The sequence below is a fragment of the Aspergillus pseudodeflectus genome (genome assembly GCF_044049435.1).
Source record: "Aspergillus pseudodeflectus strain CBS 756.74 chromosome Unknown BJX68scaffold_44, whole genome shotgun sequence".
NCBI lineage: Eukaryota > Fungi > Ascomycota > Eurotiomycetes > Eurotiales > Aspergillaceae > Aspergillus > Aspergillus pseudodeflectus.
This window is the reverse complement of record NW_027263820.1, coordinates 254,609-280,589: the sequence shown is the minus strand read 5'-3', so window position 1 is coordinate 280,589 and position 25,981 is coordinate 254,609. Positions and strand designations below refer to the sequence as shown.

At 47.1% G+C, this 25,981-nt stretch overlaps 11 protein-coding genes across 11 annotated transcripts; 5 read left to right on the top strand and 6 right to left on the bottom strand.

Moving 5' to 3' along the window:
* Positions 1-4,875: 4,875 nt before the first annotated feature.
* BJX68DRAFT_257382 (cysteine protease ATG4) lies at positions 4,876-6,326 on the top strand (the record flags this gene model as incomplete). The annotated part of the gene is made up of 5 exons (XM_071043326.1): positions 4,876-5,032; positions 5,074-5,379; positions 5,458-5,626; positions 5,676-5,903; positions 5,966-6,326. 5 exons carry the CDS (start codon positions 4,876-4,878, stop codon positions 6,324-6,326), a joined length of 1,221 nt encoding a protein of 406 aa, XP_070895856.1.
* Positions 6,327-6,706: 380 nt separating this feature from the next.
* On the bottom strand, positions 6,707-7,290 carry BJX68DRAFT_257381 (histone H2B family protein; the record flags this gene model as incomplete). Its single annotated transcript, XM_071043325.1, has 4 exons — positions 6,707-6,797; positions 6,852-6,939; positions 6,996-7,067; positions 7,119-7,290. The coding sequence occupies 4 exons, from the start codon at positions 7,288-7,290 to the stop codon at positions 6,707-6,709; spliced, it is 423 nt and encodes a 140-aa protein (XP_070895855.1).
* Positions 7,291-7,783: 493 nt separating this feature from the next.
* BJX68DRAFT_243796 (histone H2A) lies at positions 7,784-8,679 on the top strand. Its single transcript, XM_071041202.1, has 4 exons — positions 7,784-7,991; positions 8,041-8,129; positions 8,185-8,388; positions 8,441-8,679. The coding sequence occupies exons 1-4, from the start codon at positions 7,939-7,941 to the stop codon at positions 8,491-8,493; spliced, it is 399 nt and encodes a 132-aa protein (XP_070895854.1). The 5' UTR covers positions 7,784-7,938; the 3' UTR covers positions 8,494-8,679.
* BJX68DRAFT_243794 (NADH dehydrogenase [ubiquinone] 1 beta subcomplex subunit 9) lies at positions 8,680-9,685 on the bottom strand. Its single transcript, XM_071041201.1, has 5 exons — positions 9,459-9,685; positions 9,271-9,403; positions 9,142-9,220; positions 9,046-9,087; positions 8,680-8,981 (listed from the first exon to the last, which is right to left on the bottom strand). The coding sequence occupies exons 1-5, from the start codon at positions 9,548-9,550 to the stop codon at positions 8,956-8,958; spliced, it is 372 nt and encodes a 123-aa protein (XP_070895853.1). The 5' UTR covers positions 9,551-9,685; the 3' UTR covers positions 8,680-8,955.
* Positions 9,686-9,844: 159 nt separating this feature from the next.
* Positions 9,845-11,969, top strand: BJX68DRAFT_277968 (putative dihydrolipoamide succinyltransferase; the record flags this gene model as incomplete). Its single annotated transcript, XM_071048430.1, has 11 exons — positions 9,845-10,023; positions 10,083-10,141; positions 10,191-10,262; positions 10,315-10,370; positions 10,427-10,780; positions 10,854-11,246; positions 11,298-11,357; positions 11,412-11,466; positions 11,514-11,581; positions 11,635-11,706; positions 11,762-11,969. 11 exons carry the CDS (start codon positions 9,845-9,847, stop codon positions 11,804-11,806), a joined length of 1,413 nt encoding a protein of 470 aa, XP_070895852.1. The 3' UTR covers positions 11,807-11,969.
* On the bottom strand, positions 11,937-12,979 carry BJX68DRAFT_154407 (uncharacterized protein). Its single transcript, XM_071036727.1, has 2 exons — positions 12,672-12,979; positions 11,937-12,598 (listed from the first exon to the last, which is right to left on the bottom strand). The coding sequence occupies exons 1-2, from the start codon at positions 12,823-12,825 to the stop codon at positions 12,054-12,056; spliced, it is 699 nt and encodes a 232-aa protein (XP_070895851.1). The 5' UTR covers positions 12,826-12,979; the 3' UTR covers positions 11,937-12,053.
* A 508-nt stretch (positions 12,980-13,487) lies between these two features.
* On the top strand, positions 13,488-14,601 carry BJX68DRAFT_243782 (protein-L-isoaspartate O-methyltransferase). Its single transcript, XM_071041200.1, has 2 exons — positions 13,488-13,745; positions 13,882-14,601. Exons 1-2 carry the CDS (start codon positions 13,572-13,574, stop codon positions 14,497-14,499), a joined length of 792 nt encoding a protein of 263 aa, XP_070895850.1. The 5' UTR covers positions 13,488-13,571; the 3' UTR covers positions 14,500-14,601.
* Positions 14,602-14,628: 27 nt separating this feature from the next.
* Positions 14,629-16,612, bottom strand: BJX68DRAFT_154359 (DnaJ and TPR domain protein). Its single transcript, XM_071036726.1, has 2 exons — positions 15,417-16,612; positions 14,629-15,357 (listed from the first exon to the last, which is right to left on the bottom strand). The coding sequence occupies exons 1-2, from the start codon at positions 16,392-16,394 to the stop codon at positions 14,758-14,760; spliced, it is 1,578 nt and encodes a 525-aa protein (XP_070895849.1). The 5' UTR covers positions 16,395-16,612; the 3' UTR covers positions 14,629-14,757.
* Positions 16,613-16,729: 117 nt separating this feature from the next.
* On the top strand, positions 16,730-18,146 carry BJX68DRAFT_243775 (putative mitochondrial translation release factor (RF-1)). Its single transcript, XM_071041199.1, has 3 exons — positions 16,730-16,857; positions 16,920-17,086; positions 17,140-18,146. Exons 1-3 carry the CDS (start codon positions 16,758-16,760, stop codon positions 18,136-18,138), a joined length of 1,266 nt encoding a protein of 421 aa, XP_070895848.1. The 5' UTR covers positions 16,730-16,757; the 3' UTR covers positions 18,139-18,146.
* A 53-nt stretch (positions 18,147-18,199) lies between these two features.
* On the bottom strand, positions 18,200-19,746 carry BJX68DRAFT_154302 (putative mitochondrial tricarboxylate transporter (Ctp)). Its single transcript, XM_071036725.1, has 9 exons — positions 19,623-19,746; positions 19,505-19,559; positions 19,431-19,451; positions 19,244-19,375; positions 19,034-19,181; positions 18,690-18,947; positions 18,591-18,626; positions 18,381-18,530; positions 18,200-18,319 (listed from the first exon to the last, which is right to left on the bottom strand). Exons 1-9 carry the CDS (start codon positions 19,653-19,655, stop codon positions 18,262-18,264), a joined length of 891 nt encoding a protein of 296 aa, XP_070895847.1. The 5' UTR covers positions 19,656-19,746; the 3' UTR covers positions 18,200-18,261.
* Positions 19,747-20,882: 1,136 nt separating this feature from the next.
* dhh1 (DExD/H-box ATP-dependent RNA helicase DHH1) lies at positions 20,883-22,524 on the bottom strand (the record flags this gene model as incomplete). The annotated part of the gene is made up of 3 exons (XM_071046498.1): positions 20,883-21,704; positions 21,759-22,355; positions 22,414-22,524. 3 exons carry the CDS (start codon positions 22,522-22,524, stop codon positions 20,883-20,885), a joined length of 1,530 nt encoding a protein of 509 aa, XP_070895846.1.
* Between the last annotated feature and the right edge of the window lie 3,457 nt (positions 22,525-25,981).

Here is a 25,981-nt window from a genome sequence, read left to right as displayed (position 1 = left end):
TAGAATATATAATATCTAATATTACTAAATCTAGATTTAAAGATCTATTAATTAGCCTATAATTAAGTATAAAAGGGTTTAAAGGTCTATTTTAGCTATAGTTAGTTATACTTTCTATTTTTATTACTAAATATATTTAATATTATATTTTTTATACTATTTATAGGAAGATTTATATTTAGCCTACCTAATATTAAAAAGCTATCTAATTAAACCTAGCTAATAGTATATAATAGGCATTAATATTTTTGGGGGCGGTCATTTTAGCAATATGGGCGGTCATTTTAGTAGGTCCCAAAAAAATTATTAGACTTATTAGGTTTAAAGCTATATATATACTAATTTTAATTATTCTTGGTAGTTATTAGGACTTAGGGCTAGTATGTAAAAGGTAAGTTAATAATTAATATTTATAATGTTATTAGGGGGGTTACTACTTGCTATTTTAAGTTAGGCTTAATTAAATAGTTAACTTTCATTAGTTGATTAGTAGTTTTTATTGGAGGTTTTTAACACATATTTTTATTTTATTTATATATTAATAAAAATTAGGAATAGCTTTAATACTTATTTAAATTAAATTAAAAATGTATTGGTAACTAAAAAAACTAAAGGTAAGCTTAGATCAAATAATCAATCTATATTATATAATCTATAAAAATTACTAATAACTATATAAGGAGAAAAGGTTTAAAACTACTCAATTTAAAAATAATCCTAGGGGTTATATTACCCCTATATAACTAAGTTTATAGATATAGTATATTTATTACTAAATGAATAATACCTATATATTAGCTAATGTCTTGGATAAGCACCACCCTTGATAGGATAGACACCTCTCTGCACCGCCTATTTAGTGTTGATAGTTGTTTTACAGTGGCATGACAAAAGTTTTCGCTATCCCAGTTGACCTATAGTAAGCACTAGCTACTAACCGCTTCCTAATTAGGCTTAGACGAAGTTATTCTGCCCACTAAAATAACGCGTAGATACACTGGAGCTGGTATGAAGCTATTCAAGATCCTTTATTATAGGATGACGAGGCAAGGAATTATCACTAGATATTTAGGCTAGGCTCTGTAAGCTAAAGGCTATTAGATAGACCTTTATAATAATCTATTAGTAGTATCCTAATATCCTATATTTAACTTTTGCTCTATAATTAAGTAAGAGAATAATTAAAAAGACTAAAGTCTTTATTCTAATCTAGGCACCCTAAGAAGATCTTACTAAAAGAGTAATAATACTTACTAGATCTAGTAGAGCAAGTCTAATATATTAAGATGCGTAAGCTATCTAAGACTATATAAAGTAGCCCTTCTATATAGACTATTTAGCGCCTATTTTATACGCTTTATATATGGAAATGGAAGTAATATAAGTAGCTAGAAATTACCCTAGTAAATATAGAAAAGAGACTAAGATAGATATAAATATATATAAGATATACTACTAAGGACTTTTACTAGGTTATCTAGTCTAATAAGTACTCTATTAAGCAAGGAGCTGGCGCGTGAAGGATATACCTTTTAATCCCCAAGATAATAACTTATTAAACGAGATGTCTATATAGTACGCTATAGTAAGAGTGTCAAGTAGATATTCTAGGCTGCCTTTAGCTTTAATTAACGTACTGGTCTTCTTCCCCTTGAGGGTGACCCTAAAGCTGCTCGCGGAGGAGTTACTACATAGGTTATTTATAGTTGGTGATCACCTAATGCATGATCTCACCACCAACTACAACATTAAATAATGAAGCTTTTCAACCACATACAATTAATATTATCGCTCAATTTTTTGGCGGATTAAAGTAGTCGTTAATATTGGTCTATAAACAATTTTTAATCATTCTGGAAGTGGTGGGGTAGCTAGATCTCACGGCCTTGATAATTTACTATTAAAGGGGCCTCTTAAATAACTTTAGGACTTACAGGCCTTAGCTATATCTTTTTTAGCTAGCATAAAGCTTTAGTAGGCTTCTTTAGAGTCTTCCTAGCCTGTTAGAAGTTATTTTAAAGCTATTAATCTACTTCCTTTATAAGGCGCTCCTCTTCCTTCTAGTATTTCTTTTACTCCGCCTTAATAAGCTGTAATTCTTATTAAGATGCTCGAATTCTCTTACGCTCTTTAAGATGCTGTTTCTCTTCCTTTACTTACTACTAGCAGACCTTTTTCTCCTCTTTTAAAGCCTTAGTAATCTATATAGCTTCATCCTTCTACTTTTAAAGCTCGCGCGCTTGCTAGACCTTCTTAGGGGAGTAAAATATTATACTACTATTCTGTAGAGGTAGAATATTAAACTATAAAGCCTTTCCACGCTAGCGCTTCTTCTTCTCGTTCTAGAGAGCTAATTCTAGGCCTTGGCAACGTAGTTTTAGAAGGATATTCTTAGTAGAGAGGTAATATATAGTTAAGCTCAGCTTCTTAGTGTTTTTATTATATATATTAGTAACCACCTGGTTTAGAAGTCTTTTAATCTTCCTCTAGTGCTCTAGTTGTAAGATTAAGCGCGAGGACTTACTTAAAGAAGGTCTTAAATCCTTCTTCTTATTAAATCTAGCTAGGACGATTTTAGGATTTAAAGGTAATATACTAATAGTTCTCCATAAAGTTAGGATATTCTTTAATAAAGCTTGCTCCTAGGCGAGCTAGAAGAGGCAAAAGAAGTCCTATTTAGTAATATGACTTAGGCCCATTAATTTATGTAAGAAGTCCTCTAGTTGCTTACTATAAGTAGTAGAGAGAGGGCTAAAGGTGCCTATATTAAGTGGCTGTAGCGAATGGGTTGAATAAGGTATCCAGATATATTATTAAAAGGATCCTATTATTATTATAGTAATTAATAAACTTTATAGTAATATGAGATCCATGGCTATTAAGGATAAGAAGCCTCTAGCGCCTTCATACTTTCTCCTTTATATACTAGTTAAATATATCCTTTAACCAGGTAAATCCTAGCTCATTATTAGTCTAACCACTTAGTAAAGAGGCGAAGAAGTAGTTATAAAGCTTAGGATCAAAGACTTATAGCTAGGTATCTTATATATCGCCACTAACAGCCTGGTATATAAGACCTAAAGGTAAAGAGCTTCTATTAGTATAAATACAAGTAATTAAGGTTATCCACTCATGATTTCCATCCTATACGCGCTACTTAAGACCACCTTCCTTATATTTCCACTTAGAGAAGATCCTAAGGCCTTTTACTAGCATTCTAATCATAAAACCTTTCTTAGCTATATTATAGATATCCTCTAGCCGTAGTTCATATTCCTTGAGTTTCCGGCTAAGCAGCTTAAAATATAAAGCATATTTATATATAGAATTAGCGCGCTTTCGTATAGCATTAATATAGATTAAGATAAGGTCATCTTAGTAGAGCTTTAGAAAGTACCTAGGCTAGTACTTTCTAGGCTTCTCTCTAGTAATTTCCTTTATAAAATTCCGAAGCATCTCATACGAGGCAAAGAGGCCTTAATTAGTAAGTTTATTAATATAACTTATCAGTTCTTTCTTATATTAGTTAGTTAGAATTTGCTACTACTCATATTAGTTGGCTTTTGAGCTTGTAACCCCGTGATAGCGCCTTGACAGCATTGAGCGCTTAACACCAATTTTTTCGCGATAGCCATATAGTTGATTAGCTTTCCTGGTTCCAAGGAATTGATTACTTCTATTACTGCCTCAATTGAAGTCATATTGAATGAGATATGAGGAGTTGAAGTTTGGTGGTCGAAATGTCGGTGTATCTAAAAATCGTGCATCAGGTGATCACCGACTGTATAGAGTTTATGAATTATTTCTACCTGAGATCCTGGGCCCTAGGGATATTTTTATGCATGACAGAGCTTCTATATACACGGCCTATATTATACAAGACCTCCTTCGGGATATGGGCGTGGAAGTTATGGTATGGCTACTATATTCTCTAGACATAAATCCTATCAAGAATTTATAGGTACTTATAAAGGTAAAGATTTATAAGCTTTATCTAGAGCTAGAAAGGGCCCTAGATATATAGGATACGCTATAGTTACTTACACAAGCGGCTATAGAGGCCTGGCATGTAATTAACAAGAGGGTTCTTTAAAATCTATGTCATATAATGCCTTATCACGTGTAGGCAATCCTCCAAGTAGATAGTTAGTATACAAGTTACTGAGGCCCAGATAGCTTCATGTACTATCTAAATAAAGAAGGCGGAAACTACTTTCATACTAGCGTGGAATGTGTCTCATCTGGGATAGCGAAAACTTTTGCCATGCCACTGTAGTAGCCTGTATGTACATATATATATAATCGTATATGGATGCGTGAGTGGGTATGCCAGGAATATCATAATTACATGCCAAGTTCCAGTTAATACATAGCCATGGCAATGAGTAAAGCATACTATAGAGCCAGTCATAAGTTATATGATAGCACTAACCATAGAATAATGGGACCATGTCAAGATAGATGCTTAAAGAACACTTATGCCGCACCCCATCTGCATCGCACACTGCATGCTGATTCGCTCGCAACAACCTGGACCTTCCCGACTACTCCGTACTGATACCGCTTTACCCCACGCGCAGTGATCACAGATCACACCTCCCGAGTCATCCCCCGGGTAAGCTGTGTTTTCAGGACCAACTCGTACTGACTTGCCCAAATGACCCGGGCGACCGCCACGTACCAGAAATCGATACACAGCGGGAAGTACAGGACAACAATCACCAAGAAGCCCCAAGAACCCACCCGCAAAACACCGGGGAGCTAGCAATACACATTCCACGACGGATGGCTGCGTCATAATCACAAATACGACCAGGACTTACGAACCACAACGCACGACAGCGCCCAACCACCCATAACCGGGCGATATCAAGCATGAACACAACAGACATAGAGCGATGCAGGAAACGAATAATTCAGTACCTATGGGACCCAGAACCAAAAAATGACGAAGACCCGGGCTCTCCCATATGGTGTCTCGGGACATGCTATGCACCACCTCAGCACAATGGCACTGTCGACGATCAGATAGGTAGGTTCAAAGAAGGACATAAGGACAGGTGGATATCATAGTGCTAACCCAGCCAGCGCACGATGATGGGCGTTTTCCGACCACGGCGAGCGTGAACCAAAACGAGTGGCCAGAGGCGTTCCTCTTAGACTTCGAATCAAAGATATGGATGACGTACCGGTCGAACTTCACACCGATACCCAAGGATCCCACACGGGATGGTAGCACATCACTGACTCTCAGTGTACGCCTGAGGAGCCAGCTTCTGGAATCACAGGGCTTTACAGCGGACACGGGATGGGGCTGTATGATAAGATCGGGTCAGAGTCTGCTCGCCAACGCAATGGCTATCTTGTCTCTGGGACGTGGTATGTTTCATTGGAAACCCATGCAGCCCACCCCCAACAATTAGAACCCAGCTAGACAAAAGCTGACGCCGCACATAGATTGGCGCCGCGGTGACGAGCCCACAGAGGAAGTCCAGGTACTGTCACTTTTTGCGGACACCCCAGAGGCCCCATTTTCCATACATAATTTCGTCAAGTACGGGTCGGACTTCTGTGGCAAACACACTGGAGAGTGGTTTGGCCCATCGGCCACTGCCAGGTGCATACAGTAAGGACCCAGGCCGCGAAAGTAGGCTGAAAACTCACTGAGAATGTAGAGGTCTCACGACGAATTATAAGCAATCGATGCTCCAAGTATACGTCACAGACGATAACTCAGATGTCTATCAGGATAAATTCATGAGCGTGTCCAGGAACGACCAGGGCATCGTTTGCCCGACGCTCATACTCCTAGGACTAAGACTAGGCATTGACCGTGTCACAAACGTCTACTGGGATGGATTAAAGACCATGCTCCAGTTTCCACAGTCCGTGGGAATAGCCGGGTAAGTTGCACCCAGGATGAAAATACATATTATAGCCGCCGGTTATTGATGCCGTTGAGCAGTGGACGCCCATCAGCCTCCCACTATTTTATCGGCGTTCAGGGATCGCAATTCTTCTACCTTGACCCGCATACCACACGCCCCGCGGTCCAGCACACTTCAACAGGGGACCCATACACGAAATATGATATTGATACCTATCATACCCGTCGACTGAGAAGACTCCACATCAAAGACATGGATCCTAGTATGCTCATCGGATTTCTGATCAAAGACGAACAGGACTGGGAGGACTGGAAAGCCCGCATTGAGTCGACCCAAGGAAAGCCCATCATCAACATACACACCGCGAGTGACGCTTTTTCATTTCAAGAACGATCTGAAGCGCTTGATGAAGTCGAAGCATTCGACGATGATGAGTAGCGACCCAATGATTCGCAGGTTAGGAAAGATACCACAGAGAGCGAGACGGGCAAATAGTAGTAGGTAGGCAGACAATGAACTTATGCAAGCATTGTATTCGAATTCTTTCGGAAGGTTAATTATACAACCAGTTCCTGAACTCGAGTTATGATACATCGCATCCATGCCTCCAGAGAGTAACTGAAGGCGTTGAAAAAGACCATTTGACCCGAGGGGAAATAAAACAAATAGGAAAAAAAGACCATCCCATGACACGTTAAAAATCCCGCGAACACCCTTTAACCCGCCGCCTCAAAACCATTCAAGAGATGACGAGTAACGAAACAAAAAAAACATATCCGTGCGATTAGAAAGGAAACGATAAAAGTTCAGAGAAACGCCTATTTGGCAGAGGAAGAGTACTTCGTAACGGCCTTGGTGCCCTCAGACACGGCGTGCTTGGCGAGTTCACCGGGAAGGATCAACCTCACACTAAAGCAATGGTCAGATCATGTCGAATTCTGGGGAAAATAGCGATAAACTTACGAGGTCTGGATCTCTCGAGATGAGATGGTTGACTTCTTGTTGTAAGCGGCCAGCTTGGAAGCCTCAGTAGCAACGCGCTCGAAGATGTCTTCACCAACAAATTAGCCCCCATTGGTCAAGTGTGAAACGCGAAGCCAGACATACCGTTGACGAATGAGTTGAGAATAGACATGGCACGAGTGGAGATTCCAGTGTCGGGGTGAACTTGCTTAAGAACTGCGACAAGTTAGAACGCGTCCGTTGCACGTAAACAGTCGAAAGACTCACCCTTGTAGATGTAGGAAGAGTAGGTCTCCTTCCTGGTCTTTCCGCGCTTCTTCTTGTCGCCAGAGGCAGCGGCGGCGGTCTTCTTTCCGGCTTCCTTCTTCTCGGCGGGGGCCTTGCCAGCAGGAGCCTTGCCACCAGTGCTAGGCTTCTTCTCAGCGGCTTTGGGAGGCATTTTCAAAAGTGGTGACGGGGGTTTGGTTTTGATAAATTATGAAGTTGAGTAGTATTGATGGAAATGCGAACACAGGTCAGCTCGTGGATGTGGAGTGGTGATGAGTAGGAAGGTGAAAGTAAAGGATACGCGGTGACGAGGGAGGCGCGCTACTTATACTCGGCTCCAAACAGCTGGTTGATCTCAGGAGCGCGAAGGAAGCAGAATTTCAATACCGTTCCCGGTCTGTATGATTTGTATGATTAAGGCGCGCGAAAGCTGTGAAACGCGCCCGGATTGGCGGGCGGCCCACCATCCATTTACGGTACGGTATGACACAGATTACCTACCTAGTAGCCACGACGCTTTGCTGGATCTGGTATCGGCGGTCGCATGACGACACTAGCTCGACGGGGACACTGGCCGATGATCCGCCCACTGATTGGCTGTCCCCGCTAAGCGAGAGGGTGATCCAAAACGCGTCTGGACTGCTGGGCGTCACCCTCATGCTGGCGTTATATATGCCCTTCACTCCATCACGATAGCGTCCCTTCCCCATTTCTCCCTATCGTTCAGTGCCCATACCTTACACCACTTCGCCTACGCGCCGTCATCAAAACTCAACTCATCTTCAACACTTTATATTCTCACCCTTTTCCAACCAACAAAATGACTGGAGGCAAATCTGGTGGCAAGGCTAGCGGCAGCAAGAACGCGCAGTCGTATGTTTGCATCCCCTCATCCGTGAAACTCGTCTAACAGAGAATCTAGTCGTTCTTCCAAGGCTGGCCTGGCTTTCCCCGTCGGTCGTGTTCACCGTCTTCTGCGCAAGGGCAACTATGCTCAGCGCGTTGGTGCTGGTAAGTTCGAGCGGGAACCTGATTGACATGATCCAATACTGATTTTCCTGACAAGGTGCCCCCGTCTACTTGGCCGCCGTCCTTGAGTACCTCGCTGCCGAAATCCTCGAGCTTGCTGGAAACGCCGCTCGCGACAACAAGAAGACCCGTATCATTCCCCGTCATCTCCAGCTTGCCATCCGAAACGATGAGGAATTGAACAAGCTTCTGGGACACGTTACCATCGCCCAGGGTGGTGTTCTCCCCAACATTCACCAGAGTAAGCAAATTTCTGGCCCTCGTGTTCCCACGACCTCTCTAACATGTCGCAGACCTTCTTCCCAAGAAGACCCCCAAGGCCGGAAAGGGTAGCCAGGAGCTGTGAACTGTTTTTCTCTTTTATTTGCTTGGGGTTTGTCATTCGGCGTGGTTTGGTTCTCTTACTGATATGATAACGGGGTTCTGGACTGGGCACGTTTATGGCTCTTTTTAATTTCTTTGCGTTTTGTTTTTACTGTTGTAAATTATGTCCACGGGCATGGAATGATACCGACAACTTCAAATGACCTAAACTTATGAACTGTCTTAGCATATTTTAATTCTTTCGTGAACAGGGAGGTCACTCGAGCTGTGGCCTATGGCGCGCTCGAAATGGTCGTGGCAGAACCATTGTTTGCTAGCCTGAGCATTGCTCTCCTGAGCAATGCTCTCGCGTGAAGCTTGCTGCAAGACATGGAATAATGCAGAACATCAAAACTGGTACCAAGGAGTAAATATATTCATTGTTATTTGTACATTCACGATTCGAACTCCTGGGTCTCTGCAAAAGGACTGGCTGCTATAAATCTCAATGCGCGTCGGTGTCTGGGGCATCTAATAGGCGAATTAGTACTGCAATAGATACCCGTCATTTGGGCGACAGAAACAAGATACTCACAAGGTAATTGGCGAGCGGGGAGGTTTCTCTCGTATTTGCTTCCTGTTAGGCATGTAAATATATACGCGCGTATTATGGGTCCCTGGAGTCACATACCACCAGGAGCTGTCGGGGCCCGGTAGGGATCGGGATGCTTCCAGGTTTCTAGTAGCTTTTCTGTCTCTCGCAATAGAACCTAGCAACGTTAGTGAACGAAGGCTTGCCAAGTCTGACGGTAGCACATACCTTTTGTTGCCGCGGGTCGCGAACGTCCTTATTCGCATCGAAGAGGGAGCGAATGTAGACTGCTTGCCCTTTCCACACATGTCTGTGGACAGCCCAGTCTAGAGCGAGCTTCAACGAACGCCGGTAGAGGGATCTACTCAGTTGCAAGGTCAGCATACGGTTCGCCCCGGGTGTTGTGGCGTACTTACGTGACGGTGTTGGCGGACATTATATGATTGTGCAGGAATTGGTCAGGTTGAGCAAATCGAAAATGGTTGTGAACGGGGTGCCAGCAGAGCATCAATCACCTCGACACTGCGGTTTGAGATCACCACTGCGAAAAGGGTTGTGCTAAGCTGGTGTCTCTGGCTCTCCGGAACGCCGTAGTAATAATATTCCGTCACCTGCCGGCTTCAGACGTAATGCTGTTCTTGAGGGAATTTCCGGTACTTCTCGGCCCGGGCTGGACTAGCTTTGCTTGCTATACCTGACTTTCGGCCACTCTTCACTGTATCCCTTCACCCGAATTCTTGTTTGACGTCGGTCACCCTCATTCTTGTTTGTTTTCTTTAGTCTTCCCAATCCAAAAGTCATCATGGCTTCTCGATTACCACTCCGTCAATTTTCCGAGCAGCGCGTGAGGTGTATCGCGCGCGTGCCCCGTGTTCCCCGTCAGATATGTTGCAGCAGGACATTCACGTCGGCAAAGGGTTCTGAAGGCGTCAAAGCCAGTGCTAGGTCAATCCACGGCTTACAGTCAATTTCCAGTCTAAGGTAGACAGAATCCGCTCTTGCTAGCTCTCATCAGACCCGGAGAACTCATTACCTTGCAGGAACACTTTCTCCAAGCTCAATGTTATTCCAATCGGCAGTTCTCAAATTCGCACATATGGTAATGCACACCTCCACCACTCTGAGAGCTCCGCTGATTATCCGTTCAGCGGACACCATTGTCAAGGTTCCTCAAATGGCAGAGTCCATTACTGAGGGAACACTGAAGCAATTCTCAAAACGTATGCTCGCTTTTTGTGCGCCCGTGAAAACTTTTGCTGAACCTTGCGCTAGAGATTGGAGATTATGTCGAACGCGACGAAGAAATCGCAACAATTGAGACGGATAAGGTTTGTTCTATAATCGGGTATTGTCAGGTCCCGTACGGGCCACTAACACCTTTTAGATCGATGTGTCGGTCAATGCTCCCGAATCTGGGGTTATAAAAGAGTTTCTGGTAAACGAAGAGGATACGGTTACCGTCGGACAGGACCTCGTCAAACTTGAGGCAGGCGGCGCTCCAGAGAAGAAATCGGAAGATGCGACGGAGAAGCCCAAGGAACCCGCTGCCACCAGCTCAGAGCCCGAACAACCGAAGGCGCCGGAGCCAAAACAATCCTCTTCTACTCCTGAAAAGGCCCCATCGTCCCCAAAGACTCCTTCCCCAGATGCATCTTCGAAACCATCACCGCAGGCCTCAACAAAATCTCAACCCTCGGAGGAACCGAAATCTGCCTTGGGTGGCCGCGAAGAAAGACGTGTAGGCCGCACACCTGTTTTTTTGAAGTGTTTCACTGGTAGGAGGTTGGGCGCTAATTGACATTCTAATTTAGGTTAAAATGAACCGTATGAGGCTGAGGATCGCTGAGCGTTTGAAGCAATCTCAGAACACGGCTGCTTCACTTACTACCTTCAACGAGGTTGACATGTCTTCACTCATGGAATTCCGCAAACTTTACAAGGATGATGTGCTCAAGAAGACCGGTGTAAAGCTAGGTTTCATGAGTGCCTTCTCCCGTGCATGCGTCCTGGCCATGAAGGATGTACCTGCCGTCAACGCGTCAATCGAGGGTCCGAATGGCGGGGATACCATTGTCTATCGCGATTACGTCGACATCAGTGTGGCTGTTGCCACGGAGAAGGGTCTCGTCACCCCCGTGGTCCGCAACACGGAAACTATGGATCTCGTAGGAATTGAAAAGGCCATCGCCGATCTTGGAAAAAAGGTCAGACCCAGACAACCCAACCCGGCTGGGCCCTAGCTAATTGACGGCTAGGCGCGCGACAACAAGCTTACCATTGAGGACATGGCGGGCGGTACTTTCACAATTAGCAACGTGAGTAGACATTGGTGCGCGCGTATGACTCGTCGAAACTAATTGGCTTTGCAGGGTGGGGTGTTCGGATCCCTTATGGGCACACCCATCATCAATCTGCCTCAAACAGGTATGTTGTCTTTTACCAGCGTGATGGCAACGCTAACAACCTCTCAGCTGTTCTTGGACTCCATGCGATCAAGGACAAGCCTGTCGCTGTCAACGGAAAGGTTGAGATTCGCCCGGTATGTTAACTTGAGCTGCTTCATTCGTTTTCCTTCTCTAATCCCCCTATCAGATGATGTACCTCGCCCTCACCTATGATCATCGACTTTTGGATGGCCGAGAGGCTGTCACTTTCCTCATCAAGGTAAAGTTTATCTTTTTTTATCAGAGATCTTTCAATGCTAACAATAACCCAACAGGTCAAGGAGTATATCGAGGATCCCCGCCGTATGCTTTTGGGTTAGGTTGCCTATTCTAGACAAGCACCCCCCCCCCACCAACCCCAACCCCCCACCCATCTGTTTTGTAAATTATCAAATCTTATATGTTCAATATATACGGCATTATTTGATCCCGGGCATAGGTCTGCTGGCATTCCATCAATCGCCGCGTTTGGCTTTTTCTACCATACACGAGTCCATACCAGTGTGGTGGCATGGGTTGAGTTTGGGCTGCTGAGTTGAGCTCCCCTGGCACTAAAGTAATTAACCATTAATACATCCCTATTTTCATCTTCAGTTCTTCCGTCTGTGCTCGGCTGAGCCCGTTCAATTTTCCCTTCTCGAGCTGGATGAGCACTGGGGGTTCCAGTGACATCATGATGTTGAGGAGCGCACCAAAGAGCCCTTCCGTGGTACCCTTATCGCGCTCTGATTGGCCAGACACTTCCAGATACTTCTTGGTCGAGACACTGTCATGGACGCATATGGGAATATCATGCTTGTTCTCTGGGCCATCATCTCTTCGTCTTTCTGTCTTTCGGTTTCCCGGTGAGTCGTTGTTTGTGTCATGGCGCGCTTGCAACGCCGCGTGTGCGCAGATTTGTACCGCAGCGTCGACAGCGTGCTGTATAGTTGTTGTTCGATTCTCGGTCTTGCAGGTGGCCACGAGGGCGGTCGCCATGTCCGCTAATGTTGTTGGCTCAGGACGAGACATGTCTCCAGTCTGTATGAACAACCTAATTATGTCGAATACTTGTGTTTTGATACGTAGGTCTGGTGTGAGAGTTTCAACTGGCGGGAGCACTAGTTTCAGCACTATATCTCAGCAGCATCAGCCATCTAGGTCACCATTCGCTCTAGACATGACGATGTCTGCACTGTAACGTACTTCTTTGCGTGTCTTCAAGCCATATCGCCCAGTCTTGTACTTGGCCGCTTGTAGCCTCGTGTATGGCCATACACAGCATGTAGTCAAGTATCAGGATATTGACCTCGACTATGGTATCATCGCCCGCCTTTTCGTGGTTGTTTTCGCTGTCCATTCCTGCCTTTCCTCTACTGGTCGATCTTGGTGGACGTGGAGAGGTTCCGCAAATGTTAGTTGGAGGTGACCAGTTCGGTGGCAGTTGCTGTAAATTCAGCGCTTCTGCATGCGCGTTTTTTCCCGCGCTGTCGTGATCTTTATGGGGTTGTTCTCGCTCGCTTGTTTGAACTGTCGATGTCGGCTATGTGAGCGGATGTTGGTGTCCCTCTGTCGATCAATGGTGGGTTGTCGATGGCCTTGGGTGTCCGTCTGTGGTAGGTAGTCATTTCTGGCTGCGATGCAGTATTATGCGGCACCGTATGGGTGAATGGGATTATTCTATGTTAAAAATGTGCGGGTTCATGCAGGACTGTGGGAAGCGGCTGGTCCCGCATCAATATATATCTTAGCCAGCGACTCCACACCCCACCCCGATTGCAACACCCACCATTATAGGTACGAATACCCGGAGTACGTAGAGGTATGAGCGAGGCCATCTACGAGGTTACTTAGGCTGGCCACAAAAACCAAGCGAGTCTAGTAGGCATCCCAACCACACCACGTCACATAGTGGGTACCAACAATCTTATTTACTGCCCCGCGACGCTCTGAGGGCCCCCCATTTAGGCACGTGATATATATCCGTAGATGCACGAATGTCGTCATGTGCAAACCACCACACTGTACCATAGAATAAGCCATGATGCTACATGTCCTTAAACTCCCACCCATCCATCGCGCTTCGTTTCAAAAACCCGTCTCTGCATGCTCATGCGATTAAGGACCGCACTTGCAGCACTATCCGCGGAAACCCAGATCAATAGACGGCTCAACGCAATGGCGTGGTACTGCTCTGGGGCAACCAACAATGAGCTGATCGAGAACCTATCTAACGAGGGATTGATCAAAAATGAGAGGGTGAGAAGGGCTATGATGGCAGTGAGTAAAAACTCTTCCACCCAGCCACCCCATAACCACACACTACACCCAAGTATCTCAGTTACGCACCAAAATTCAATAACCTGACAGCAGCAATAGCTACATGCAGTCCATGCATCTCTAACTAAGGATTAAGGTTGATCGCGGCCACTACGCCCCATCCAGACCATACTCAGACTCACCCCAGCCTATTGGTCATGGAGCGACAATTTCCGCCCCTCACATGCACGGCCATGCTTGCGAGTACCTTATTAATCACCTCAAGCCCGGCGCGCGTGTCCTGGACATTGGATCCGGCTCTGGATATTTGACCCATGTCATGGCTAGACTCGTCGTGGACCCATCTAGCAATGGCCCAAAGGGACAAGTCATTGGGGTCGACCATATCCAAGAACTGGTGGACCTCGCAACTAATAACATGAGAAAGTCCGAAGACGGCAGGAGATTGCTAGAGTCAGAGAGTGTGAAATTTATCAAGGCAGATGGTAGACGGGGATGGCCGGAGGGTGCACCATACGATGTCATCCATGTCGGTGCCGCCGCGCAAGAGCTCCACCCTCTTCTTGTCGAACAGCTTCGGGCACCCGGGAGGATGTTCATCCCCGTCAATGCGGAAACTGGCCAAGGATCACTGACAAGTGTGTTTGGTGGCGGCCAGTACATCTGGGTGGTGGACAAGAAGGAAGACGGATCCATCCACAAGGACAAAGTGTTTCAAGTTAGCTACGTGCCTCTCACGGATGAGCCCAAATAGTTATGGAATGTCGCAACATGCATGCGAATTGAATTGAGCCCGATGTCCCAGCCAGATAAGCTAATACTCAGTTAATGATGACAATGCATATGAAGCTCAAGTGGCCTGAAGTTCTAAGATAACATATAGGTAAGACTGATGATCTTGCGGTTAACGCACTAGATCACAGTAAGCACGGAAAAAAAAGCGGATATTGAGCAGAAGAACCCCGACAATGCAGATAGTATGCTGGTAGTTTGAATTTGATAGTACCTAGGGCTAGAATGGAAATCCACCAGGAAAGTTGAAACCACCACCAGATGAGAATTTAAACTGTGGACCACCGCCACCGCCCTGTTGAAAGAAGAACTGCTGACCACCCCCGTGTCCAAACGGACTGCCATGGAAGGGGTTCTGACGTTGGGTCTCCGGGTCGTTGGGATCGACACCGTTGTCATAACCTCGCCGAAGCTCGGGATCAGAAAGAACCTCGTAGGCCTCGTTGATGGCGGCCATCTTTTTCTCGGCCTCCTCCTTCGTAACGCCCTGCGACAAGGCCTTATCTGGGTGGTGCTTCTTAACCAGCTGTCGGTAAGCGCGTTTAATTTCCTTTTCGTCGGCATCCTTGCTGACACCGAGAACCTTGTAGTAATCCTTCTGCCTTGAACGCTTCTCCAGCATCGCGGCCTTTCTCAATAGCTCCTGAACCTCTCTTGATTGAGGATGGTGATCCTTGGCCGTGTTAAGAATGCGCAAGGCCTCATCGTACCTTTCATCATCGAGAGCAACCTGGCTCTTGAAGAGGAGGGCCGGTAGAGATTGAGGATTCAGCTCCAATGCCTCAGAGCAAAAAGGAGCTGCGCGTTTAGGCATATGTACCTAAAGTGAACACAGGGTTAGTGAGACTTCTCTGAGGCAAATTGCTGTAGCGAACATACCTCATTATATGCTTCGCAGGTTCGCTCAACCAGCGAGGCGTAGAGCTGACCCTGAGAGTCTGAGAAAATATGGCCTGCTTCACTAGCTTGCTTTACATCACCCTTTACATCGTCAATGAGGCCGCCCTCCCCGCTAGTACCGACCAGGAGATTTATCGCATTGTTGAATTTGCGCGCAGAGACAGCATCCTGTAACTTCTGAAGTCGTTTGATAATCTGTTTCTCCCTTCTGTAGAGTCGATTGCACGGTTTAGAGTCCGGATCCGAATGAAGACATTTGCGAATCTGCGCTACGCCACGTTCACTATCCCCAAGGGTATAGAACAGCATAGAAGAGATTTGTAGATGTGGATCTATTAAGCCGGGAGAAATCTGCAACGCGTGAACCAAATCACTGATGCCTTCCTCCAACTCTCCCTTCTCGAAACGACAATGCGCCCGAGTTCGCCGTAGGTTGAGAGATGCACTTGCTTTCGATATCGCAGTGCTCGCCTCACTTACGCAGGTTTCCCAGTCGCCCTTGGTTTCGGCATCCAGTGCTCGAGATGCAGCATCCCGTGCACTCTGAAGTTCTTTGTACTCGGCGGACGATTGTTTCCCAGCCTTCTCAAGGTCGCTGAATGCGCCTGTCCAGTCGGCGATGTTGGATCGTAAACGAGCTCTCTGTAGAAGTGCGCTTTCGAAGTCTGGCTTGAGTAGGAGAACGCGGTCGAAGTCATCTAGGGCTTGCGATCGCCTGCCCAGAGAGAGATATGCGGCGCCGCGCTGAAAGACGGTAAGGTAGTTCTCCGGGTCTCTGGAGATCGCGGCATCGAGGTAGGCGAGTGCCTCACGAGGCGTGCCACTGGAGAGATGCGTCTTTGCGGAGGCTATCAAGGAAGATAGAGGTGTATCAGGGGAGATAGGTGATTGTGATCCATAACTGCTGGGCACACAGGCGAGGAAAGCCGTTACTACTGTAAGCAGAGAAAGCATCATTGAGTAGGGTGGCGGAAGTAGAACGAGTGGATTTGAAGGGATATCGCATGCGGATGCGGTCCGGTTTATAGAAGGCAATGGATAAAGAAACAAAGGAGTGTGTGTCGAGGTATACGCTGGCTATGACTCGCGATAGGCCAGAAATCAAGTTACATGTTCAGGACTGAGTGGCCTTTTTCTCGCGGTACCTTGGCTTGAAGACTTGAGGTTGCCCTCCATATACTTCGCATTCGTCCAGTCTGGCCTTTACCGGTTGTTACATTCCGTAAATTACCACACGTGATTCTATCGGTGGTGCCTCGGACAATGCCGGCCCATACTTTTCACAGCTTAAGCTTGCAAGCCAACTCGTACAAACACACCATGTTCTCTGCCCCATGGGTATGTTCACGATGTCTTGCGCGGTCTGCCCGACTCGTACGAAACCATCGGCCAATCTTCCAGCGGAGAGGCTTGCAAACTGGTAAGCGCTATTATGGGAGCGAGTTACACGCCGAAAAACTGACGATCTACTTTGATGATAAGACAGCGATCTCTCACCAGCATTATTAACGCGCGCTCGCTCTATGGCAGCCGAACATGCGGCACTTTCAGACCAGCTCGCCACGTCCTTCGACCCTAAGATCGCAAAGCGCATGGGCGAACTCGGACAAGTCGCGAAGGCACTGGCAGAATGGAACGACGCGAACAAGGTCCGTCATCATTCTCCCCGAACCAATTGATCTCTGTTGACGGTCTCGCATAGTCCATATCAGAGCTCAAGTCCATACTCGACGATCCCGAAGCGGAAGCGGATTTAAGGCCCCTTGCAGTTGAAGAGTTGGAAAGTACACAAGCTAGCCTGACGTCAATATCAGGCAACCTAAAGCGCGCTCTTGTTCCTCGGCATCCCTTCGCAGATCTTCCATGTATGATTGAAATTCGGCCAGGGGCGGGCGGAGATGAAGCTGGGCTTTTTGCTTTCGAATTGCTGAGGATGTACATTGCATTCTGTGCTCGCCGGGGGTACAAATCATCCGTGATTAAGCGGGAACTAGGAGCTGGTACAGACGATCGCCTGAGTGAAGCAGTCTTAGAAATCGAGGTGGACGGAGCCTATGACGTGCTTAGGACCGAGTCGGGTGTGCATCGAGTCCAGAGGGTTCCGGCAACAGAGTCAAAAGGCCGTACACACACTAGTGCCGTCAGTGTCATGGTGCTCCCCAGTTTTCCGGAGAATGGTGTTAGTGCAGACGGTGCTCTTAATTTTGATGACCCAAACAGCGACTACTACATTGATCCACAGGATGTTCGCTCAGAGAAAATGCGAGCTAGCGGTGCAGGCGGCCAGCATGTGAACAAGACTGAATCGGCGATTCGTCTCACTCATGTACCAACCGGAATTGTGGTCTCGATGCAGGACTCAAGGTCACAGCATGCAAACCGCAAAAAGGCGTGGCAGATTTTGCGGGCGAAATTGGCCGAAGCTCGACAAGAGGCGCGAGAGCAGGAAGTGGTTGAACTACGAAGAGGAGTATTAGGAGGTGTTGCGCGCATGGGTCGCGGCGATAAAATTCGCACCTATAATTATGGCCAGAGTCGCTGCACAGATCACCGAAGCGGCATCACCGTCCACAACCTGGACGATGTCCTTGAGGGTGGTGACAGCCTGGAATCTGTGATGGACAGTGTACGGTCCTGGCTTAGTGACCGCGAGATTTTGGAAATGGTATCTGTTTCTGAGGTAACAGAGAAGAGCCAGTAATAGTAAATCAGTTTCTGGAAACTTGCATTAGATGTGTTTCTAAGATTCTTTGGCTATTTGCACTCCATTTTGTGATAGCACAGCTGCCGGCACTTCATTCATCACAGGCCGGTGTAGATCATTTCATATATACTTCCTCTCCGGGTCTAGAGAGTCCATGAGATCCATAGATTTTTCGTACCTATTATTGTGTAGCAAGTTAGCACGTTAACCGCCAATGGAAGCCTCGGATCGGAACGAACATGGTAAAGACAATTCCACCGCTCATAATCAGTCTAGCTAATCTGGGAACGGCTCCAGACCAGAATGTGAGAAGGCCCTCATCCCTGAAAATCCGCGCAGCGCAGACGAAGCTGTTCTTATAATTCCGACTCGCCTCGAGGGATTGCATTCTAAAATGCGGTTAGAAGGTACCTCTAGAAATGGCTTCTCCTGAACATGGGGACACAAACCTGGTTTTGACTGTGTCAAGAGGTTGAGTAACGTATCTAGTTTGCGCCATAATTAGCAACTCCGAAAGTACTGGCAAATTGGACACAGATCCAGCATACACAGTAATGATACCCGCAATTCCACCAAGAGCGAATGTGCTGGCTGTGCCTAGTTTCTCACCAGGCGCAACATAGCCTTCTGCCATTTGCTTTAACATTGTGTAACTCGAGAACCGAGTCGCCGAGTTCGCCGCTTGCCTTGCTGTAGTCGGGACAAACCCTTGAAAAAAGCCTGCAATACCTCGCTCTCGGAATATCACCTTGCTACCGTGAATGAACCCACGCATACGTGGTTTGGCCGATTTGCGGTCATCGATTCTGCAAGATTTGGCAAAGTCGTCTTATTAGCTTCTGGAAGAGGTGCGCGGAGGGATATACCATTGAGACACTGGGGCAGAACCGACAATTGCGTTTTGATGCTTTCGAATGGGGTGACTGCTAATAATGACTCTGTAACCCCGGCTCCAAAGCCAGCAATGACAGTTTTTGGCCCCGTCATCTTTCCATTTTCATCTTGCAGAAGCGATTTGTATGTGTCGAAGGCAACGAATCCTGACAAAGGATAGAACTATCAGCACAAGCAGCGGCTGACTGAAAACGGCGTCAAGACTTACGAATCCCAGCCTTCAGGGAGTTTCCGATTATCAATGTCGTACATCCGGCATACCACTGTTTCCCAAACGGCGGCCATGGGAGCTTCTGTGAGTCCGCTAATCGGCGGTTGAGTTGGGACCGAGTCTTCGCGACTGATTATCACTTAGTTTCGCGGGAATGGTAAAAGAACGATATGCCCAAATATACACTCAGCTGGGTAAGTAATTGCTGTAAAGTGTTAGCGCTGCATAAGTAAGTGTTAATGGAATGCGCAACGCTACCAATCTCAATCGCGCCAGCAGTCGAGCCCGCGAGAATGGACCTTAAACTGCTCGCCTAGAAAGCAGTTGCTGGTGGTTAGCCCTGTCTCCGACGAGCGCAGACGTCAAGACAACAAACCTTGCGCTTCTGGTCGCCTGTTGCGGCAGCCATGACTCGTTCGGTATGGCAATTGATTCAGTCAAGTCGTTGCACTCAATAGGTTCTGGGTCGAAAAAGCTCCCAGCCTCGGACTTCGGCTCCTCCTGTCCTGATAGGCCGACCTCGCACCGCAATCGGACCAAACTCTTAGCACATGCAAAGTGGAGTGTATGATTAACTTAAAGCAGAGTACATATATGCACAGGTTCTACAGTAGTTTTGGAGGAATTGATTGGCATTTGCTAGACGCTGGACCGATACACAGTACCCAAGCACCTGATCGCATCTAGATCCTCCGGGTTTTTTTGTAATTTTTTTCTCGTCCCCTTCTCTTCGGTAAAAGGGAGTGTGGTGTAGTATCGTTTGCTGTGTCTTCGAATCCATAACACACCACGGTGACTGCAGCCAACTTTCTTTCCCCGCGCTCAAGGTGAATTGCTGGCGAGCCCAAACGTGGTGCATGAAGACAGAAATCAGCCTGGAAGTGGCCAAGAATTGACTCCATCGAGAGGACTGATGGTTGAAACGTAAATAACAAAATAAGAGCGGCACAAGAAAATATACGAATGAGAGGCAGCCGAATAGGCCACCCCGCTGCCCCCGAGGACCTGCGCCGAACGCGATGACGCCTGGGCCCAAAGTGCGCAGTAGAAAGGGTAGTGCAGAGAAGAAGAAGAAGAAGAAGAAGAGGCCAAACCACACCTGAAACTCCAGGGAAATGGTGCGATCAGTGGCCGAACCGCAGACTTGGCCCATCCCCGATCAGTCAAAAGACCAGTGTATCAACAACCGTCCAATCAACATTTGACCAAATGACAAGGCCGAAAACTCCGGATCATGCATGGTGAAACTCCGTACCAAATCACAAGAAGGGTGTATTTACAAGAGTGGAAGATGAAAGAACCAGTACAGCTTGCTTGCCATATTAATGTGCCGCATGCTCCTGACTTGAAAAACCGAATGGCGAACAACGATGGCGTGGAGGCATAATGTGGAGTATGTGTGCAACAGGGGCCCTAGTAATTCAAGAGAGGAACATGGAAGCGAAGTTGCTGCCGTGGTTTGTTGAAACATTGAAACACAGGTGTATAAAAATGGCGGATAGAAAACGCGATTGGAGAATGGTTGAGGTCAAATATGGTGAGAGGAAGGTGACCCCCAACCGGTACTTTCGTGAAGAAGGTATTTCGAGAATGAAGAAGTTACGAGAGGCAGGGGTTCGGACCTAATAGCCATATACTAAGACGCCTGCGGCGTGGATTGCGACTTTCCGCCGGGATGACCTTGGGAGGCGTTGAACCTGCCGGTGGACTGGTCATTTTGTATGTGGCGGCGTTGTCCTTGTCCGCGGCCTCCACGGTATGAGCCTCGCCCTCTTCCGGACTGATACTGTCCGCCATTCAAATGATGATGGCCATGACGGCGATCGCCGGTATTCGTGTGCGAAGCTGCAGTAGGTTGTTGATGCTGCTGGGGATTCGAGATTGGCCGCGGGATGGTGTCTGGTGAGTCGTATACGTAAAGCTTCTTGTCAATGTTTTGCGGAATCGGTTGTATTTCCGTACCCAACTCCTGTTCGATTTTATAGAGATTGAAGCGATCATCCCAGTTGATGAGGTTGATTGCGAGACCCAGATGTCCAAATCGACCTGAACGGCCGATACGGTGAAGGTAAGTTTCGGCGTTCTTGGGGAAATCAAAGTTTATGACCACGTTCACTGCTTGGATATCGATACCTCGAGTCAACAAATCCGAGCATACGAGGTTGCGGCAAACGCCGTTTCGGAAATCATGGAAAACGCGATTGCGGTGCTGTTGGAGCATGCGAGCATGCGAATAGAAGCATGAATAGCCTAATTCTGTGATCTTCTTCGCCAATAGCTCGACTCGGTTGGTCGAATTGCAGAATATAATTGACTGGTTGATCTGTAGTTTGGAGAAGAGTGTGTTGAGACAGTGGACTTTCTGTTTTTCCTCAACAAAGGCATAGTATTGTGTGATACCGCGCAGTGTAAGCTCGTCCATAAGATTGATCTCGTAGGGGTTGCGCATATGCTTATCCTGTATCCGAGTAAGTTGGGGGCAACGAGCTGCATTGGTAATAGTTTGACACACCTTGAAAGATTTCACAATCATTGGAAATGTAGCGCTGAAGAGCATGACCTGCCGGTCTTTGGGGTGGAATGAAAGAAGTTGCTCAATGACCGGCGTGAATTCGGGCGACAACAACTTGTCCGCTTCGTCCATGACAAATGTAGGACATTCGGACAAGTCCGCGACACCCTTACTAGCAAGATCCAGCACTCTTCCAGGAGTTCCCACAAGGATATGGACGGCATCGTTCAATCTGATGATGTCATCCATCAGACCGGTACCTCCAGTAGTAACCATAACGTTAATTCCCAGATGTTTTCCAAGCGTTTTGCAGACGTGGGATGTTTGGAGAGCGAGTTCTCGTGTCGGGACAAGGATTAGTGCTTGCGTCTTCGTGCTTTTGGGATTGATGCGTTCAAGTGTAGGAATGACAAAAGCGGCCGTTTTTCCAGTGCCGTTCTTTGCTCTCGCGAGGATATCTCTGCCCGTGAGAGCTACTGGAATTGTTTCTTCTTGAATGGGAGAGGGCTTTTCGAACCCGGCTTCGAAGATGCCCATCATGAGTTCGCGTTTAATATAGAAGTCTTCGAACTCTAGACCCTTGGTAGCGGTCACGTCCTAGAGCCGTGTTAGACAAGACAACTAATAAAGAAGTATCGGTCTGCTGTCAACCAACCTCTGTTTGTGGTCGGGCATCTTTGGCAGGGAGTTTTAATTGATCCTTCCATTTGTCTGAGTTATCTCCCAAGCTTGTGTTATTCAACTGTGTCGCGAGGGCGTCGGCCATTGTGTCTTAAGAGGTTGTAGAGTGGGGTGAGGTGAGGTGGTTTTGAGGCGTTCGAAGGGTATTTCGGTCCCTGTCGCAGGTGGTGATCGGTGTCTTGTGAGAAACTGTGTTTGTGGTTGAGTCAGAGAGCTGCAGTAGCGGCGTATGTAGTGTCGGTGACCAGAGGGGTCCTGATGGTAGAGCGAGGGGAGTACTTGTAGCGTTTGAGGTAGTCTGACATCAATCGCGGTAGTAGATGAGGTTGGCGGAGGCGGTAAAAAAAATAGAGATGAGATTGTGTTCCGTTGTCTCTTTTGGCGAGTTGAGTGGCCTAGGCCAGTGCGGTGAAAGCTCCCCCCATCCTTTCCGCCCCGCCTTCCCAAGACTCCTTGCCGGCTTTCGAACCTGTGAGATTTCGTTTCTGCTTTTTTTCGTCATGACCTCAACTTCTTCATTCGTTTCTTGTACTAAGGGCTTGGTCGGCCAGATCGAACTAGTTTATACCAGCGTCCGCTTCCCCGTCTTTCGATATAAACATTCTAGACGCAGATCCGCAGCATCTGAACTATCAAAAGCCTAAAGGCGGGGGTTCCAGTCGCACCACTGCTTGAGGACTGGTCCAAGTTGGTTCGTAAGCAGGCACTTGAGTAGCCACCCGAGAAGCTACTCGACGGAGACAAGACGCGTCTGGAAGGGTACTCAAGCAGCAGGCTCCTGGATGGTACTTGAAGGGGCATTCTGGAGGCATACAAAAGACACTCAAGCAGGCGCTCATGATATCCGGTAGGGGACCGAGGGCCTCTAAACAGACGTATACAGCATTACAGAGACATCACGGACTGTGATGGTCTTCAGGAAGTCTCTCATGAATTGGGAGGATAACAGAGAAAAGTAACCAGGTTCGTAGGCAAAATTGGGTATTAAACGTGAAGACTAAAGTTTGTGAAGCAAAAGTAGGCCTTTAGCGGAATGACAGCCTTGCCTGACCTCGTTCTGGTTCAGCTAATCTAGAAGATAGTTAGATTTCGTTCGGTATGAGGCCCATATATAACTTACTCTTTGACTCTTACATCGGGCGCAAGAGTAATCTCAGCCCTCGAACCTGGTGTGATGAGGATAAATTGTCGTCCGATCGACCGTCTGGCGGCATGCATCTATTGATAGCGGCTTAGTATAGGTCTTTGATCAAAGGCGTAAGGGACGATCACATACAAGCATGTCAATTGCCATCTTTCTATTGATATGGTCCATGTATACGTCGCTTGATTCCAATATTAGAAATGGACTTGACGGAGGTTTGACAGGCCGATACTCACAATTCATCCAGACAACGGATGGGCGATCCCATGGCCTCCCAGAGAGCCAGCAAAAGACAAACTTGAGAGAAGGATTTCTCGCCGCCGGACAGTGTTTTGGCGCCACGTCCTTCGCTGCTGTCCTTTGTTATGTCGGGTTCGACCTGTGGGGTAAGCATGTGCTGTCGAAATGAGGGATGGTGTCATGAGCACAAACCTGTAGGTCCAGAAGTTTATTGTCATGGTCTGCCAAAAGTCGCCCCCGGAAGCTCCGCTCACTTAGAAGATATGTGAATTGGGCTTTGGCACGGGAAGAGATGTGTGACCTGAAAACTCTCCAGCGGTCCTTGCGATGTTTGAGGGTGTCCTTGAGGGCCTGAATAGTAGTTTGTTAGCAACGATGTCTAGCCACCGAGAAAGGGAGCGTGGTAGTACCTGAGCAAGAGACTGAAATTCGTGAACTTGGTCTAACGCCTGCTGATAATCTTTATCTGCCTTCGCTACTTCGGCAGCGATTTCATTCCTTGTGCCTCCCAGCCTGGATGGGTATTCATTAGCCGGTGTATAAACAGGGAATGCCAGTTGACGTACTCTCTGCTGTATCGATCCTGATCTTTCCGTAGCTTGTCGTATTTTTTCTCCAGGCTAGCTTTAGTTTCACCTTGGGCGACTTCAACTCGCTGTGAGACCATATTGGCTTTCTCAGAGAACTCAAGTATCCGAGCCACAATCTCCTCTTTTTTCCGCCCAAGTTTTTCTGTGGCTCGTTTGATACCTTGAATGTGTTCAACTGCGGTATTCTTTTCGCTAATCCTCTTTCGTCGTTTGTCAGTGATAAGATGCTGCTCACTTTCAGCAACCTTGAGCTCTTCCTTTAAGCGAGCCATATCGGCTTCTTTCGCCGCGAGCTCCTGCCTTATCGCTTTTAAGTTTTGCATCATTTCATTCATGGCGGTAGCGCTATCAGTTAGTTGACCTTCGTTGAGTTCCTTGTCCTCTTCAGCCTCGCGGAGAGTGGTTTGGAGTACTTCGAGTTCTCCATCTTCCCCGCCCTCTTTCTGGAGAGCTTCTTCAAGTTCTTCGACACGGTCATCTTTTCTTTGACATTCGAGACGAAGCTCGTTCCACTTCCTCTCGAAACGCTCGCGAGCCTGCCTGCAGCGCAATAAATGAGACTGGGCGGAGCGAGCTTCTTCTTGTCGACCGTTTAACTGACGCTTGAGATTCTCGACTGCATCGCGTTGGACTCTAGAGACACGGATGCTGGTGAGTACATTTTTGTGGTAGGCAAAAAGCGAAATACTTACTTGATCTGGGAGTCCCGGTCAGATTTCATCCGCGGGTTACCGTTATACACGGAAACAGGTGCCTGGCTTGGTTCGCCATTACGGCTGTAGGACAAGTGTATTCCCCGGCGTCTGTCGGTCTTATTGATACAGTAGCAACGCTTGACGTTCCTTGGCCTATCGCCATCGAATAGTATAGAGGATGCCTCTTCAAGGTTCTCAATAAGAAGATTTTGCTCAATGCCATGGTTGATAACCAATTGCCGGCGTACTAGGTCATTGTCGATCTGGGATTTCGAGGTTAGCCACATAATCGCTTCTTCAAAGGGGGTGTGTCTTACTTGAAGAACTCGCAGTACAGTGTCAAAACGGCCATCTGGCTCGTGCTGGGACGTGTCTAGACGGCCATTGCTGCCAATGAAGATTGGAACCAAACTAATAACATGGTTAGCAGCTAGAAGATGCTAAATAAACCGATGGGGTCGCATGTTACCAATTGACTCGGTGCATTATTTTTGATAGAATACTTTGATCCCCTTTTGAGGTGACGATGAAACTATTCAACGTCGCCCCAAACGAGCTTTCCAGAACGGACGACCATTCTGGCTTGAGCAAGGTCACAAAGTTACCAATAGGCCCAATAGGTCTTTCGGTAAAAGACTGCTCTTGTTGGATTGCCCTAAGAAGAGCCGGCATTCCATCAGGGAACCCAGAAGGTCTGCTCCCACCTTCTCGGCTGAGATTGCGTAACAGTAACTCGGCTTCCCGATGATCACGCTTGGCCTGTTCAAGAGGTGAGTTTGCCGCCTTTTCTTGAATCTCCGCCCTTTTCACATCGTCAGAAACACGCTCCTCTTGTCGTCCATGCTCATTGTATTGTTCACGTGTGTTCGCAGC